Source organism: Rutidosis leptorrhynchoides, chromosome 11, assembly GCF_046630445.1.
Source record: "Rutidosis leptorrhynchoides isolate AG116_Rl617_1_P2 chromosome 11, CSIRO_AGI_Rlap_v1, whole genome shotgun sequence".
NCBI lineage: Eukaryota > Viridiplantae > Streptophyta > Magnoliopsida > Asterales > Asteraceae > Rutidosis > Rutidosis leptorrhynchoides.
In genome coordinates, this window is record NC_092343.1 from 366913400 (window position 1) to 366931045 (window position 17646).

The 17646-nt window shown below is 36.1% G+C and overlaps 2 protein-coding genes across 2 annotated transcripts; both read left to right on the plus strand.

Annotated features, from left to right (window-relative positions):
• The first annotated feature begins 2092 nt into the window (after positions 1 to 2092).
• LOC139877930 (RING-H2 finger protein ATL70-like) lies at positions 2093 to 2629 on the plus strand. Its single transcript, XM_071865330.1, has one exon. The coding sequence runs from the start codon at positions 2093 to 2095 to the stop codon at positions 2627 to 2629; it is 537 nt and encodes a 178-aa protein (XP_071721431.1).
• Positions 2630 to 5814: 3185 nt separating this feature from the next.
• Positions 5815 to 9188, plus strand: LOC139877841 (uncharacterized). Its single transcript, XM_071865247.1, has 4 exons — positions 5815 to 5945; positions 7225 to 7326; positions 8003 to 8163; positions 9039 to 9188. Exons 1-4 carry the CDS (start codon positions 5840 to 5842, stop codon positions 9153 to 9155), a joined length of 486 nt encoding a protein of 161 aa, XP_071721348.1. The 5' UTR covers positions 5815 to 5839; the 3' UTR covers positions 9156 to 9188.
• The last annotated feature ends 8458 nt before the right edge of the window (positions 9189 to 17646 follow it).

Genomic DNA, 17646 nt, shown 5'->3' on the forward strand with positions numbered 1-17646 from the left:
GACCCGATGAAGAGGCACCGACAAGAGCTGACTGCATTTCTGAAGTTTCAAAAATGTCTGACATTGTATCCGTACGGTTGCACTACACGATGCAGAAATGAACACGGTTGCACTACCCGGGAGCACAAGGTTAACACAGATGCAAGTTACACGGTTGTAGAGTGTAACCGGATGAAATTATACGGTTGCAATGTATAACCGGACGGTTACAGAGTGTATTCGTACGGTTGTAGTGTTACACGGTTGAAGTTTAAACGGATGCAAAAGACACGGATGCAGAGATGTATCCGTGCGGTTTCAGTATCCGGGTAGGGTATCCGTACGGTTGCAGGTTGTAACCGTACGGTTGTATGCTTGGTCGATTTTGGGCAGAAATCCGCACAGAAATTAGGGTTTATGGTTTGGGTTGATCTAGCACTCGATCTGGAGCAAAATCACTAATTGTTTTACGTTCAAAATAAAGTTTTGACCAGATTAACAAATTTTCTTAGCAAAAACAGGGATTAAAACGTAAAAATTATGAGATTTTAGTGTTTTTTCAAGAAAAACACAAAAACTCAACTTTTCTATTCGATTTTGACACAAACCGATCGTTCAATCAATCACACAAGCTCTGATACCACTTGTATGATCGTGTAAACAGGATTAAACGATCTTAGATTCAATAACGAGTGCGGAAAATCTCGTTATTGGGTTTTATACCAAAATACTCTAATAACCTTTGATCTTAAAGAAGAAAACGACTTTTGTATGTTAAAGATCGACTTAGATGAATGCTAGAACACCAGAGTATCGGTTTAGACGTGTAGGATAGGTTAGGATTCGTAACCTTAATAATGAACCCATAATACCCATTATATACACACAGCATGTGCAACCGTGCGGTTGCACCTTGCAACCGTGCGGTTGCCTTGTCTATCCGTACGGTTGCATACATGCAACCGTGCGGTTGCATTCTAACAGAGAAAGTTAAATGTTAAAGCATTTCAACATGATCATAATGAACTCGGGGACTATAATGCACCAACAATAATAATATAATAATTATGGCATGTTAAAAAAGTGTATGCGAAAGCAAAAAATTTTGTGCATCCTTTTGCGAATGAATGATAAATGAAATTCACTTTTATTAATTAAAGTGTGTAGTTTTAAACAAACGGTATATAGTAAGATAATTGAGTTTTGATAGCCTAGTACCTGAAGAAAATTGAGTTTCCATAAAATAAAGCTCTTATAAAATTATGATTTAAAAATAAAAATGTAGTCTAAGTAGTTGGAGCAATGATATTTTCACAAGAGCTTTTTAAGTTCAAACTTCGTTAGCAGCTTATCATGATGTAGTCAAGTAAAAATTTTGGTCACTGTTACAAGATAATCTTATTAGGTCGCATAAATCCGAATAAATATACTTCACTTTTTTCAGTATCCTGAATAAAAAAATCTTGACGTTTTTTAAAATGTAGCAATATAACTGTCGCTAATATACATAGAAGTGATTTACATATAAGTTATTATTATATCAAAGTAATGATTATAATTGTATAATTATTTTCGCAATGTTAATGATATTCTTTAAAACTAGGTTTAAGAAACATCCCGAAATTATGTTATTCGTTAAAATTAATAGAATACTCGTAAAATATACTCCGTAGAAGATATATATGGAGTATATCTTTAAACAATTTTATACTCTCTTAGTGATGATTAACTTACAATAAAAATACTAATAGTATCTTACATCCTCACTTAATTCCAAACAACTTATTTGTTATCAACAATGATTAGCTAACTAAATGACACTTCATGTCTTTATCCTTCTTTTTCTTAATACAAGTTTAATCTTCCACTTTATCAAAAAAAAAATATTATATTATAAAATGAAAAATCTCACTTGCTTTCTACACATCCATCCTAACCCTTTAGAGTTGACCGTTTTGAATAGAATTATTAATTAATTAATTATTATTAAGTAATTATTAATATAAATCCCACCAAATACTCAACCCAAACTTCTACAACCCAAAAAAATGGCTAACCAAAACCAAACTTCCTTCACATCAAATCTCACATTCATCTAAAAAGAACAAAAACCATGAGCACCACTACATCGCCACCATCATCTGATTCCGGTGGCTTTCTTGGATCACAAAACGTAGGTGGATTCGGGTATGGTATTGGTATCTCATTTGGCATACTTTTGCTCATTGTAACCATCACTTTAGCTTCTTATTTTTGTACAAGAAGTATAAATCCACAACCACCACCACAATCATCAAACGCTCGAAGGCGTACGACTGTTAGTGGCATGAACCGAGGACAACAAGACCCGAACCATTATGTTATAGACATGGGTTTAGATGAGGCAACATTAACAAGCTACCCGATCGTGGCATTTTCGGACGTTAAGGTCAAGAGAAAGGACTCGTGTTGTTCGATTTGTTTGGTTGATTATAAGGGGAAAGATTTGTTAAGACAACTTCCTGATTGTGGTCATCTTTTTCATGTGAAATGTGTTGATCCATGGTTAAGGTTGAATCCGACATGTCCTAATTGTAGGACATCTCCGATTCCAACACCACTCTCAACCCCATTGGCTGAAGTTGTCCCGCTGGCTATGAGGCGGGACTGACTGGATCATTATTATTAGTCTCAGTATCGATTTTATCCTTGGTGAGACTGACACATTTGTACATTAGGCACTCTATAAAAAAATTTCTTACTTTTTACATCTACATTATTTGATGTTACGTTTTAATATTTTTTGTGATACTGTAAATTTTGAGTAATAATTAAGTGTAATCAATCACATACAATCGTTTGATGCTTGAAGAGAAATAAATTCATAATAATATTATTTTAATATATACCGAGTACATTTTGACTATATATACATTTTTACTTTATTGATCCAAAAAAGGTTATTATAAAGTTTTATCTTGAGTATTTTATGTTGGGCGGATTACCAAAAAAGCCCTTGAGTAACTTAATCCACCGAGTAAACTAAAGAATATATCCAGTTCTTTGCTTGTTTATGGGAACCAATGGGAAAAACCAAGTTGCTTGCACAATGTTTCAATCCAAGTTTTTTTTTTTTAAGAATAAGATTAAGATTGTAATTTTAATGTTAATATCTAGATTTATATGGTTAATTAATAATTATGCATAAATGAGAGCATTCGATGTACTGTCAACATCATCGCGAATTGGGTTTCCTCATAACGATCGTGTGAGTGACGAATGACAACATTCGATGTCGATATCGCCGTTAAAAAAAAATTACGAAGTATTATTTTAAGTTTTCCAATATATCTAAGGTTTTACAATCAAAAACATTATTATTTTTTTGGAAAATGCGGCTCTAGTTATAAAAATCTTGTACAATTGAATAGCCACCGTATTAAAGTCAAATATAATGATTGTGTACAAATTACTTATGTATCTTAACAACAGCTCTTAAAAAATTGTGGTTAGCAAATTCCCTATTTTTTTTTTTTTTTTGTTATCTTGTTAACATATATCTATATAGTTATATAAAGCTCCAAAATGATGATGTAATCATTAAGCTAATTACTTTTTTAATTTTCATAATAATGATGTCATAATTATATATTAATTTAATTAAAAAATAATACTAAATCTTTTATAAAGGGAAATACTAATCTCTCCTGAATTGTTTTTAATTTTCTAAAAAAACTTAAAAGGCATTTATTATTACTAACATTTATTATTATTATTATTATTATTATTATTATTATTATTATTATTATTATTATTATTATTGAAAATATAAGTACTCAACTTTGAGCGAAATTTATTATTATTATTTACTTTTAATATAATAATTATAATTATTATATTATTAATATTCAAATATGGATTCTTTTTACGAAATTAATTACGTTACATATGTATGCGAAAATACATGTCTCTATATATTTGTAATTAAAAACAACGACAAGTTTCTTAGTCAAACGGGTCATTAAAATAAATGACTTTAGCATTTACATTCACTTAATACCTAACACATATCATTAAATTGTTTCGTTTAAACAAACTCGTGATATTACGGGTCATTTTACTAGTTAACATTAAAATTTAACATAACTCCTCACGTCCTTAACATAACAATAAAACAGTGACTATTTGAGAAAAAGAAAAAAAAAAAAAAAAAGAATAATACGGAGATTTTGGGCCGCAAAGTTCGCCAAGTGTTCTCAAAGCCCGATAACATTAAGTTGGCTTACAAATGTGTGATACATTAATTGTGAATTTGTGCATATTAAAGACATGCGTTTCTCGGTTAGAGAAAGAAAATGAAAGTGAAAAATAAATAGATTTATTTATCTGTCACTAAAATAGATAGAGAAAGAATAAATAAAAAGAACAAAATAAAATAAAATGACTAAAATGATATGGAAAATAAAAAATAAAATAAGAAAAAGGTAGAAAGTGTAAAAGAAAAAAATAAAAATAGGGAACAAAGGGTAGAAACTCACATCTACGGGTTTAGTTTTCGGTTTAAATAGTTTAATTGGTCTAGTTTGTTAATTTTTGAACTTGTGAAAGTAAACCGAATTTATGTCAAAATCGAATTGAAACCAAACAAAATTCAAGTTTGATTTTCGATTTAATTTCGGTTAAGATCGAAAAAGAAATAAAATTAAAATTTCATTAAAGCTCCCTTAAATATACGAGAGTACAAAATATGAATGATTTAATAATAAATTTTTTTTAAATATAACAATTTGTCGTCAAATGGTCATTTAATTTGGCAAGCGATTGAATGCGTTACCGGATATATGATTTGGGATAACAGAAATCTAAAGGTGTTCAATAACAAAACCTCAGCGGTTCCGGGCCTAGTCAACGAGATTCAACTAAAGACATTCGAGTGGATTTCTAATCGCAAGCACGTGTTTAAGTTGGAATGGCATGATTGGCTCGTAAATCCTAGTGTGTATAAATCGATGGATCACAATAGAGATGGCATAGGCTAAGAGCCAAGTGTTTAGTTTCTTTCGCGTTTATGTTTTCTGTCTTGGGTTTTTCTTGTATAGTATTAGTTTTCGAGTTATGTTCGAGTTCTTGTACAATCTCTAGTGTCCTTGCCCCTTGCCCCTCGCAAGGCTATGTACATGTATTTTCGTGGTGGTTATAAAATTGTTGTGTATTTTAATATATATATATATATATATATATATATATATATATATATATATATATATATATATATATATATATATATATATATATATAACCATTAAAAGTGTTACGGAGTACTTCTTAATTAAATTTGAGTTAACAAGACATGAAAAAATATCAGTGTATGTAAATTTCATTACGATCACATTTTTGTTTCAAAACACTAAATTATTCAATTTTCTTCAACCGAATTCAAAAAATCATACATATACTACATATTACTCCAATATTTATTTAAAAAATATATTATTACTAAGTTCAATTAAATTTTTTGGTAGTGAATTCTAAAAATTCAAAATTGACAATCGAACCTAAAATCATACGGAGTATATTCTATTCTATATATATTCATTTAAAAAAATGAATGAACAGTAAAATTCAATTGATTTTATATATTGTATTCGGTTTCAGTTTTAGTAGATTCGAACACTGTTTTTTAAAAGTTAACAGTACCAATTACTAACATGTGATCTGCATAACAATTTGTATTATTTATGTAATTATGTATTACAATTCCAATAAACTTTTAAATAAACAAGTTTGTAAATGTGGGTTGGTATGTATATGAGTACATCTATTGATGACATTTGAGTTGTACAATCTCATTCTCATCTCATACTGAAAGAACCCAAATTCAATGGAAGGAACTAGAAGCAAGGTGTTTATGGTACCTTTGTACTCATTATTCATCATCATCATCATAATACCTTCTTCTATCTATGCCACAGATTTCAAATACTGCAGTGAGTTTCTTTAATATATTACTCCACTAATTTTTATGTTTTTTATTTTACAGATTTTCAATTTTGTTATTTTTACTCCAGGATTAATATGTACACAACTCAATTGTGTTATGTACACCATCATGCTTTACAGTGTTGTACAATACAATATCATCACCCATTAGGTTTTACTTTGTGCTCTGGGAGTATCAGATTTTGATGATAAATTTGTAAAAAAAAATCAAATATAAACATAGTTAATGGAGTAATCTTTGTAGCGGTGGAGTATAAAGTTCCAAGCTTTGTTTAAATTTTTTTATCATAATATAATTTATTTATGTTATTTTAGTATTTTAATAATAATTGTGGAAATAGATCATCTTTGCTACTCGAGTTCAGGTTAAAGCATCATTGTATTTAAGTTCCAGGCGAGCTGATAGGTCTTATTTGTGTGACAAATTGGTACAACAATTTTGATAATTCATTGTGACTTTTAGGGCTAAGGCTATAATTCTTTAACAGCTTAAATTGAGCTCACTGCCTACTTGTGTCACAGAACTTTTTTGAAACGGGTGTTTTCCCTATTCGTCTACCTAGGAACGGTGGTATTTTTACTCAGGCGTACGCTATCTAACTTGGTTATCTCGTTGTCGTTTCGAACCATTTCTTGGCCACCCAAAGATATTTTGATATCTGATGCTAGCGAGGTTTGAACCTGAAACCTCTGGATATCAAGACTGAACTACTAGGCTATTTTGGGATTCAACGAACTTCTGAATGTGTATAAAATTAGCAAAGTATTTTCTTTTTCCAGTACATAAGCATCTAACATTTCCATATTTTATTGAAAAGTTAACATAGATCATCAATAAGCAAATAGAAAAATACTTGATTTTTTATTTTGGCCTTTTACTATGTTAGTTGTCATCAATATCATTGTTGTAAATCTCCTTATTTCTCCCCGAGATCTCGTTCTTAGAAGGTAGCCGAGACGAGATGTCCATCTCGCGAGATTTCTCGGTCAATGGGGTCAAACTTGGTTAAAGTCACGATTTCTCGGATTTTCTGGCTCATTTCTCGGGGTTTCTCGTAAAATCTCGCAATTTCTCGAATTTTCTCGCTCATCTCTCGGATTTTCCTCTAAAATCTCGTAAAAATGTATAAAAAGTCAACGTAAGTCAACGTCCGAGATCTCCCCGAGACGCCGAGATCTCCCCAAAAATGTCCAAACGAGATCTCGCAGATCCGAGTTCTCCAACCTTGATAGTATGACTATATAATGATTTTATATACGATGCAGATAAAAAGAGTGAGTATGCCGTTAAGGTCAGTGGAGTCGATATCGTTCCTGATCCGATAACAAGAGGCAAAGAGACCTCCTTCACAATTTCTGCAATTACAGGTATTATTATTATTATATTTGTTTTAATTAACATTTGAGGTTTATCTAAAGCACTGCATATTCATTTTCATGTTTAAATAGCTATATCATGTATGAGTTCAAGGTTTAAGTTGTTATGTTTCGACATTGAGCATCATGTAAGATGATGAAAATAACTAAAATGCGAACCCAAGAATCATTTGATGAAAATAGCTAAATGTGTTCTCAATGTGACAACTTCTAACCAACCACTACTGTAAAAGTCAGCTGAGTCCCCTGTTTTGAACTAGCGGGTCCCGAGTTGCCCAAAAAAGCCTCAAAACGGTCAATGCTAAAATGTTGGTTCGAAGTCGGTCTGAGTCGGGTGTGAGTCGGCCTTGGTAAAAACTGGTGAAAATCAAAGTTAGGTAAAATAAATTTAAATTATACTTTTAAAAAAAATAGATTTTGTGTCATATATCTATGTTTTAAATATTTATGTTTGATGTCCAGTACATATATGATTAATATATTAATTACTAACTGTCATTTTCTGACTCGTTCCCGACTTGACCAACTCGTCGCTCAGAGGCCCAACCGACTCGTCCCCAACTTTTACAACCTTGCTTTTAATAGAGTATACACAACCAAATACTATCTTCTAAGTCTGTTATATTACACTTTCTTCAGATTCTGATTTTGTTTTTTAATATTGCAGATAAACCGATATCTGGAGGGAGCGTTGTGATTAGTGTTGCTTACTTTGGATGGAGTGTGTATAGAGAGACAGGTGACCTCTGTGCTACTTTATCTTGTCCGATTCTAGCTGGCGATTTCGTGATTTCGAAATCTCAACTCTTACCGTCATTAGCTCCCCCTGTAAGTCATTTTGTCGTCTAATCGATCTGTTTTTGCAATCGTTCAGCGATACATCTGTCAAACGAAAATTACAATTACAAACTTCGATTTAATACACAGTCTTATTAAGTTGTTTGACCGTTAACGGTTAGTCAAATGTATTCGATACCCACATTGATAACAAACAAAGTAATAAAATAATTATGACGACAATGCGCAGATGGGATAATCTCCAAGATATGATTTTTGAGCTTCTTTCGTGACGGTTCGTAGGGGTGTCAAATTGGGTACTTCAACATGTGTACTGGGTTGAGTTGACCCGCCAACTTTAACAACTTTTTATACATAAATATATGCTTAAATGTGATTAGCATGGTTGTAAAAGTCCCCCGACTAATCGGGATTTTGAATTAGTCGGACACTGATTTATTCGGCCAAAGTTGTAAAAAGTCCAATTTAATCGGTCAAAGTCGAATTTACTCGCTCAAAATTGGTCAAAGTAGGCCAGAGACATTCAAAGTCAGTTTGTGACTAGTCCCTGGCTAGTCTCTGAGTTGGCTGATACAAGGTCCCGACCGACTAATCCCTGAGATTTACAACCTTGGTGATTAGTATAACCATTTATTTATTGTGTTTATTACAACATTGATGATAAACATTACAGTAGATATTAAGTTATAAATAAAGCTATTAAAAACATTATGTACAGCATTCGACCCATAAAACTTGCTTTAGTCATATATATTTTTATCTTACTCTAAATATTGGATCAACTCCACCGATTAATATGGAGAAAAGCTTCGAAATAATTGATGTGTTTCCTTTATGACTGCATATACTTGTAATGAAAAAAAGTTTCGAAATAATTGATGTGAACTGTCGTTTGATCAATGTAGGGTTCATACACACTAACATTGAAGATTCAAGATGGCAACAAAAACGAACTCACATGTATCAAGTTTAATTTCAGCATCGGCTTCTTCGGTTCCAGTGAAGGACTGAATGACTGTTAAATTCTTAACATATGTGTGTATCATTGAACTTTTAATTGTACAGCATCTGTGGATGACTTGCTATGTATCAGTTCTGGTTATGTACAGTGTAATTAGAGGATTATGAGTCTTGTATAAATAAACCATGTACATTCTCCAATTTTTCTTTTTTTTCTTTTTCGAGTTGATAAATTATTTATAGTTTATGGCTAAATAAAACATAATGATATGAACATCAACAGTAATAGAATGATAACGACATTACCGTCTAATTCCAGGTGGAGGGAGGTTCTAATTTTGTGTTGTGACACGCTCTTTTTTTTTGCGGGAAAAAGAAAAAATGAGTGGCAGGTCGATGGCTTTAAATCCCGAAAGTCAAGGGATTTGTAATTTGTGGACGTATAAGGGGATCGAACCTCCGTCCATTTTGCGTAGGCTTTCAAACATGGGGCCGCAACTTTTTAGGTGTCAGATATCACTAATCTGATCTATTAACACGTTGGTAACGTATTCGTCGTTTTTAAAGGCCCCGCAAAGTTTATTTAGCGAGAACTGAACTTGAGTATCCTTTGTAGATTCTCAAGCACCCAAGTATTAGGGCACTAAAACGATTAATAATTCACACTCCACACAATATGTGGGTCGATATATTCATATATTTATAGGACGATTACAGAAGATTACAGAATATGTAAAATAGGAATTAATACAAAGTATAACTAACAAATAATACAATTCTAAATTTAAAAGATATAGACAGATCATGGACTTGTCCTCCAAGATACGTGATCAGGTCATGATCACGTCATGATCTCCTGCATGTCTTCTAGTGCCCTAACACCCCCTTAAGCAAAGAGGTGGTGATCCAACACGAGTTTGGTTTGAAACTATTCAAAGCAACGAACTAAGCAGGCTCTTGATAGCGCCTTTTCTAAGATTGTCCTAACTCAATGAGTGGTGTGCAAAACGAGCACGTCATACGGTGCTTCTTCTAAAGTTCTCCTAACTACACACGTGGTGGACAAACCTAGCACATCAACGATTTAGATCGGTGTTGATATGATGGGCAAACCTGGTAAAATAACATATTAAAGGAGAGAGAGTGTTGGAGGGTTGTTAGCGGTGTATGAGTAGAAATCTCACTCACCGGCTCAAACAACAAGCAAACACTCGAACATGAGAGGGGTGGTGGTGGTGGTGGTGGTGGTGGTGGGTGGTGGGGGGGGGGGGTCCAAAGGCACAGGAAAGACCCCCATTTTCATAGCGCCTGAGGAACGATAGTTTGATCGAGGAATGGGGGAGGGGCGCCCATTCCTAGCCACTTTTGAAAAGCTTCGCTCAAGACGACGGCACACTTGAGGGCCTGACTCGGTCTCAAGATCTCTTGCTCTCATACCATAAAACGTTACTAATTCACAACACAATATGTGAGTTGATACATTCATATATTTATATGACGATTAGAGAAGATTACAGAATATGTAAAATCGGAATAGATACAAAGTATAACTAACAAATTATACAATTCTAATATAAAAGATATGGACAGATCTTGAACTTGTCCTCCAAAATACGTGATCATGGTTAGAGTGCTCCCAACGGTGACACCCCTTCCTCCCCAGGACTAGCCGCCACATCAGCACTTCCTTCTCAAGACTAATCCAGGACTAAATACTACCAACAATGACATACTTCCTCAAATAAATTGGGACCCAATATATTAATTAATTAATTAAATGTACAACTAAAAAAGAAAAAGGTACCACACATTTAAACATATTCCTCCGTCCACAAATATTTGACAAAAGGACATGGAAAGGGACGAGAAGGAGGACTAAAGCCTGGGTGGCCCCCTGGACTAACCGCTGCCATTGGTGTCCAGGAGAGCAGTGGCAGAACTTAACCTCGACCCGAGATGGGGCGAAACTAATCGAAGGGGGATACACACTTAAAAAAACCTTATTTTTTTGTAATTTTTTTTTTTAGTGTAAACTATTTTTTCCCCCGAAATCGAGCCGGGGCGGATAGCCCCTTTTGTCCTATATATGTTCCGCCTCTGTAGGAGGGCTAAAGACTGGGCGGGAGTCAAGTAGTAACCGTTGGGAGGTCCCTCATAATCACGTCATGATCTCCTGCATGTCTTCTAATACTCCAACAGGCACCTCTTGGGTTAACGTGTTTTTTTTTTTTTTTTTTTTGAAAAGCAAGTAAATTATATTAATATAAACCGGATAAGTACAAGTCCCTATAAACTATACAACGAATATTACAACTCGATTACATTTGATGACTATGATCATGCGAGTATGCGAGATTCGAATAGTTTCAGCCGATTCCTGTTCTTTGTGTATCCGAGAAGATGTAGGAGGATGGGTTTATGAGCCATTGGTGCCACTCGATTGGTGATTTTTTTGCTCTTTTTGAGATCCAAGAATAGCTTTGTGTTTGTATTTCGTTGAGTATGATGTCGTGGTTCCAATCTTTCTTGCTAAAGACTTTTAAGTTGCGGTGTTTCCATAGGATGTAGATGGTGGACCATTTGGTGGCTTGCCAAATTGAGGTACCGGTTTGATTGGAGGAGAGGTTTTGGTTGATTGATGTAATGTCGGAGAAGTTAGTTAGTAAGTTGTTGGGGAGCTTCCACCATTGTAGAATGGAACTCCATATTTGAGTGGTTTTTGGACATAGAAAGAGGATATGATCTATGGATTCGATTTGCGCTTCGCAAATTGGGCACAATATTGAGTCAAGGTCGATATTTCTTTTGTCGAGTTCGGATCTAGTTGGTATTCTACCGTTTATGACACGCCATATGAAAATGCAGATTTTTTGTGGTAAGAATTTATTTCTAGGTGTTGGTGTCGAACTGTGTGAAGTTGCGAGTTTTAAGTTATCAAGGATATGAGATAGCATTTTTGTAGAGAAGGAACCGGAAGGGTCGAGGTTCCATTTCCATGAATCCGGCGCCTCGGTAAGGGAGATGGATGATATGAGATTGTTTAGTTCAGTTAGCTCGCGAAGTCCACGTCCGGTAGGTGTACGAGTCCAAGCCCATGAACCGTGTGTGATTGTGTTGGAGAGTGTGAGACGGTCCGCGACTGAAGCGTTTTTGTTTGAGTCGAGCATGTATAGCCTTCGGAACAGGTTGTTGAGTGGTTCCGTACCACACCAAATGTCGGTCCAGAATTTGGTGTTCGAGCCATTTCCAATGCATTTGTTGATCGAGGATGAGAAGCTAATTCCGATGTTGTCCGCGATTTTCCCTGCTTTAATGATCTCGTTCCAAATTGTTCTACCTGAAACTTTTCTAGAAAAATCGTTAGTGCAAACCCCGCCCCCCGCCCCGTAAATACTCGAGATTATTTTTACCCATAAAGCGGTTTTTTCGTTGTGGAACCTCCACCACCATTTACAAAGTAAAGAAATGTTTTTACAAAATAAGGATCCAATGTTAAGCCCTCCTTTGTCATATGGTGATAAGATTAATTCCCACTTTATCCAATTAATTTTGTTGTTTGATTCGGACCCGCCCCAAAAGAATTTTCTTCTAATTGCTTCTAGAGAGTTAATGACTTTGGTAGGTGCGTGAAATAGGGAGAAATAATAGAGTGGTAGGCTTGAAAGTACGGATTTTATTAAAGTGAGCCGACCGCCATAGGATATGGTTTTGGCTTTCCAATCGGAGAGGCGTTTTTCGAATTTTTCAATGATGGGGTGCCATGATGATGCTTTAGTAGATGGGACACCAATAGGTAACCCGAGGTACGTGAATGGGGTAGAGCCCGCCGAACAGTCGATGGCCTTGGCCATATCTTCCACTTCCGGTTTGGGAACCCCGATCCCGTAGAGGCTACTTTTTTTTAGGTTAACTTTTAAGCCAGAGATGTTTTCGAAGCATTTTAACAGTTTAGCGATGTTTTTAGAGTTTCGTTTGCTCCATTCGCCGAAGAAGATTGTGTCATCTGCATATTGAAGATGGGAAATAACAATCTCGTCATGTCCGACGCGGATACCTCGGAATTGGTTTTTTGTGATGGCACGTTTGACGAGGATGTTAAGCCCTTCGGCTGCAATGATGAACAAGAATGGGGAGATTGGATCACCTTGGCGGATGCCCCTACCGGGGGTGAATTCACGTGTGGGGGAACCGTTGATTAGAATAGAGATTGTGGAGGAGGAGAGACATGCTTTAATGAAACTTATCCATTTGATTCCGAAGCCTAAGCTCTTCATAGTGTTGAAGAGGAAGTCCCATTCTATACAATCAAATGCTTTTTCAAAGTCTACTTTAAAAATAAGACCTTTTTGTTTCTTACGTTTTAGTTCGTCTATAATTTCGTTGGCAATGAGTACACTATCTAGGATGTTGCGACCTTTTAGGAATGCCGTTTGTTCGGAACCTATTATTTTATGGATTATTTTTGCGAGACGGTTAGAGAGAAGCTTTGTGAGGATTTTGTAATAGCAACCGATGAGGCATATCGGTCGGTATTCGTTAAATCCTATAGGATTAGATTTTTTAGGAATGAGTGTGAAGAAAGATGCGTTGCAACCCTTGGATATCTCAGAATGCAACCAAAACCAGTCAAGAGCCGCAGTTAGGTCCTCTTTTACTAGCCACCAGTATTTTTTAAGGAATTTCATGTTGAATCCGTCGGGGCCGGGAGCTTTAGAGCTGTCGCATCCTTGTAGGGCATCCCATATTTCCTGTTCTGAAAAGCGGGCCTCGAGTATGAGATTATCCTCGGGGGTGATGTAGGAGTGATGAGGTTCATTTTCAAAAGGGCAATTGCCTTTACAATTTTTAGATTGGAACAGAGAGTCGAAGTATTTGAGTGCTTCGCTTTTGATGATGTTTGGGTCTTCTGACCATGAGCCGTTAACCGATATACCTCGAATATTGTTTTTGTTTGCGCGTCTTTTGATGTAATTGTGGAAATATTTGGAGTTTTCATCGCCTTCAAGGTTCCATTTAATTCGTGCCTTTTGTTTTAACATGTTGTTCTTCTTTTTGACTTTTTCGATGTGTTGTGATTTATTATTGATCCAGTTTTCTTTTTCAGTTTCGGAGAGAGGTCTAGATTCCGCTATTCTTTCAAAATCATTTGAAGCGTTGTGTAAGGCCTTAATTTCGTTGTCAAGGTTGTTTAGGTGTAGACTACATTTTTTAAGTTCAAGCTTAACGTTTTTTAATTTATTTCGGAATATACAATCGGGCCGGTTACCGTTGACCGGGAGGAGCCAAGTGTTTTTTATGATTTCATCTACGTTGTCAATTTTTAACCAAGTGTTGAATACGCGTGTGGGTTTAGGACCGAAGTTTACAAATGAATTTTTAAGGATTATGGGGCAGTGATCTGATAGGTCGCGATCAAGAGTTTTCGAGGAGATGTCAGGCCATATTTGCAACATGCTTTCGGAAATAAGGAAACGATCAAGCTTGCTGAATTTTTGTTTGTTTAAGCAGATGCGCGTGAATTTTTTCCCGCCTAGCGGTAGATCGATGAGGTTGGTATTTTGGATGAATTTATTAAAGTTGTCGGCCCAGGATTGTTTGTAGATACAGTTTAAACGTTCGGACTTAGATCTAACCTCGTTGAAATCACCAAAGATGATGTGAGGGACCTCAATGGATTCGACGAGGTTATGAAGTTCGGACCAGAATCTAAGTTTTTTCTGATGTGAGTGGGGACCATAAACGTTGATGATGACCAGGTCGGTATCATATCCCGTCCATTTGCCCTTAATGGCGAGGAAAAATTCCCCTTCGATAGCTTGCTCAAACAGAAAAGTGGAGGTATCCCATATTAGTAAGAGACCACCCGAGGCACCGATTGCATCTTTTTGAACAAACTTGAAGTTTGAATTGTGCCAAAACGATTCGATGAGAGAGTCTGGGGTGTTACCGCATTTTGTTTCTTGAAGCCCAAGGATAATTGGATTTTCTACGTTACAGATGTGTTTTAACCAATTTATTTTGCCCGAGTTATCGAGGCTACGGATATTGAGAGAAATACAACCCATTACAAAGAAAAAATTACGAGAGGGGGATATGGATGATATAACAGCTTAGTTATCGGGGATCCACTCGATGCCGATGCCCCTTCCAAACTCCTTTGTGTCCGTGGATTTGCTGGCAGCAGTGGTATTCTCGGTCGAATGGACTACTTGCGCCTTGGATTTCGATTTTGGTAAGGTGCCTGAGTTTTTGGAAGAAGAACTAGCTTTGCGATTGAGATTAGCAAATTTTATTTTTTGGCCACTACGTGCACAGTGTTTGATATATAGGAATTTAGACCTGGTTTTTTTAGTGCTTGAGTCGTTTTTTGGATTGCGGATATGATTGGAGTTAATCGGGTCGTGTTCGGCGTGGGTTCTAGCAATTTTTTTGAAATTAGGATTGTAAGGTATCATGTTTTTTCTTTTGTTTGGGCCATTTTTCTGTTTCTTTTTGATGGTAGCGATCTCAGGATTAGCAAGAAATTCGTTGGAGTAGATTGTTTCAGTTGTTGTCGGATTGGAACTTAGGTTTCGCTGGTTAGGGTCGGTGGAGGTAGATGGGTTAAGGTTCGGTTGAGGTGAAACTGCCGTGTTTATCTCAACAGATTTACGTGGAGAATTGGCTGTTGTTGGGTTGACTTTGGGTGATGGGCTGTCCAAATTAGTGGGCTTTTTGTCTTGAAGGGAGTTTATTAGGGCTATTGGGCTTGGCGGTGGGCTGCCATTTGATTTGTATTTTTTGTTTTGAACGGAATTTATGAGTTCTGTTGGGCTTATGGGAGTTATAGGTTCCGACGTGTTGTGTGAAGGGGTGTTATTGCGATTTTGTTTGACCGAATCATAAGAGTTTAAACTGGATGATTGTTCCGATTTGTCGTTGTTGTTAAAAGGAGATTGGTGTTGGCTGCTAATCGAGAAGGGGATTGTTTCAACTTTTTTTGAATGTTCGGAAGATTGGAGATGACTTGGATTGTCTGAGACTTTTGGTGTGGTGACGGGTGAGTTATGTTTGCAATTTTCGGAAGATTGTGAAACATTATCATCGTCTTTGTAACTATCTTTATCCGAGTAGTATTCATCGGACAACAGATCATCGTCATCCCAAGTCGAGGACACATTGTCTTTAACGTTAAAATCGATAGGTTGGACCGAATTCTCGATTACAAATGCAGAGAATAGTTTTGAATCGTAGTGAATATGGGCGTGTCCGTAAATGTTAGGATAACATTGTGTTAATATGAGGACTTTGCCGATCGATAGATCTTGGGAGCCATTTGCCTCAATACAACAGTTTTTCATGTCGATGATTTCGCCCCAACAACTTGCAATTTTACGAAAGGTAGTTTCAAACCAACAAGATATGGGGACCCCCCGGATGTCTAACCAGACTAGGCGACCCGGAGGTGTGTATATGTCCGGTTCCCATGGTCTTATGTTATCGAACCAGTTCCACAACGGATGTTTTTTACCGAAGCTTTGAGGGTTGAGTACATCAAAACCGAGCTTGATATCCTCGAAAATTAACAGTACATCCTTGCCACCAAGGTATTTGGTTTCGAAGCCAGTTAGGTTTTCCGATTTACATATTTCGTCTAGGTATTCAAGGTGGTCAATATTTTTAATAGAGCCGATAAGGGCATGTCCAAGAAGTTCAGTGACGTTATCGTCTTTAGGAATACGAATAGAAAATTCTTTTGAAGGGTCAATATACGACTTACAGTGGTAATTAGGAGGTTCGTTGCGAAGTGCTTCTGTGAATTTCCTTCCATCGGTTTGCTTGTTGGGATCAAATGGTTGACCGGTAGATGAGTTGTTGGTGACGTTGGTGCTGCCTGTAGTTGGTTTATTGCCAGCAGGAGATGAACCGTTTCGATCGTGAGCCTTGTAAACCGTTAGAGTCTGACCGTCAATTGCGATTAAATTGAGTCTTCTAGTAAACTGATCTATGTTGTGTGGCAGGATGTTTTTGAATCGAACGAAGCCATAACGCTTACCACTTTTTAGGGTTTTTTTGGGGATGTATACCTCAGATATTTCGCCGTGTTTTTTGAATAAACCCCAAAGATTTACAGCATTCCATGAGTCAGGAAAATTGAAAAACAAGAAAGAGGTGATAGCTTTGGATTCTGGCAGTTTGTTTGAAGATGAAAGGTTGTGGATTCCGTAATTTTTTATTAGGCTTTTAGCGTGCTCTTGATATTTGAAACGGTTGTAAATCATTTGGTTTGCGTCTTTTAGAGGGTTAACAGTAGGTATGTAATTCTTGGGTGGATTGTGGTTTAAAGGTGGGAAATCAGACAAAAGAGGGCCATCGAATATAGGGTTTGGGTGTGAACCATTAACTTCTGGATTTGAAGCGTTGCCGGCGGTTGGGGGGTAGTTGGGTGAGTTGCCGTGATGTTTGTTTCTGCTGCGATTTACGTTAATCCGAACCCCGACGTTTTCGGGTTGGTACTTTATGTTGTTAATAAAGTGAGAATTGTGAGCCTGGTGTTGTGATTTATGTTTAAAA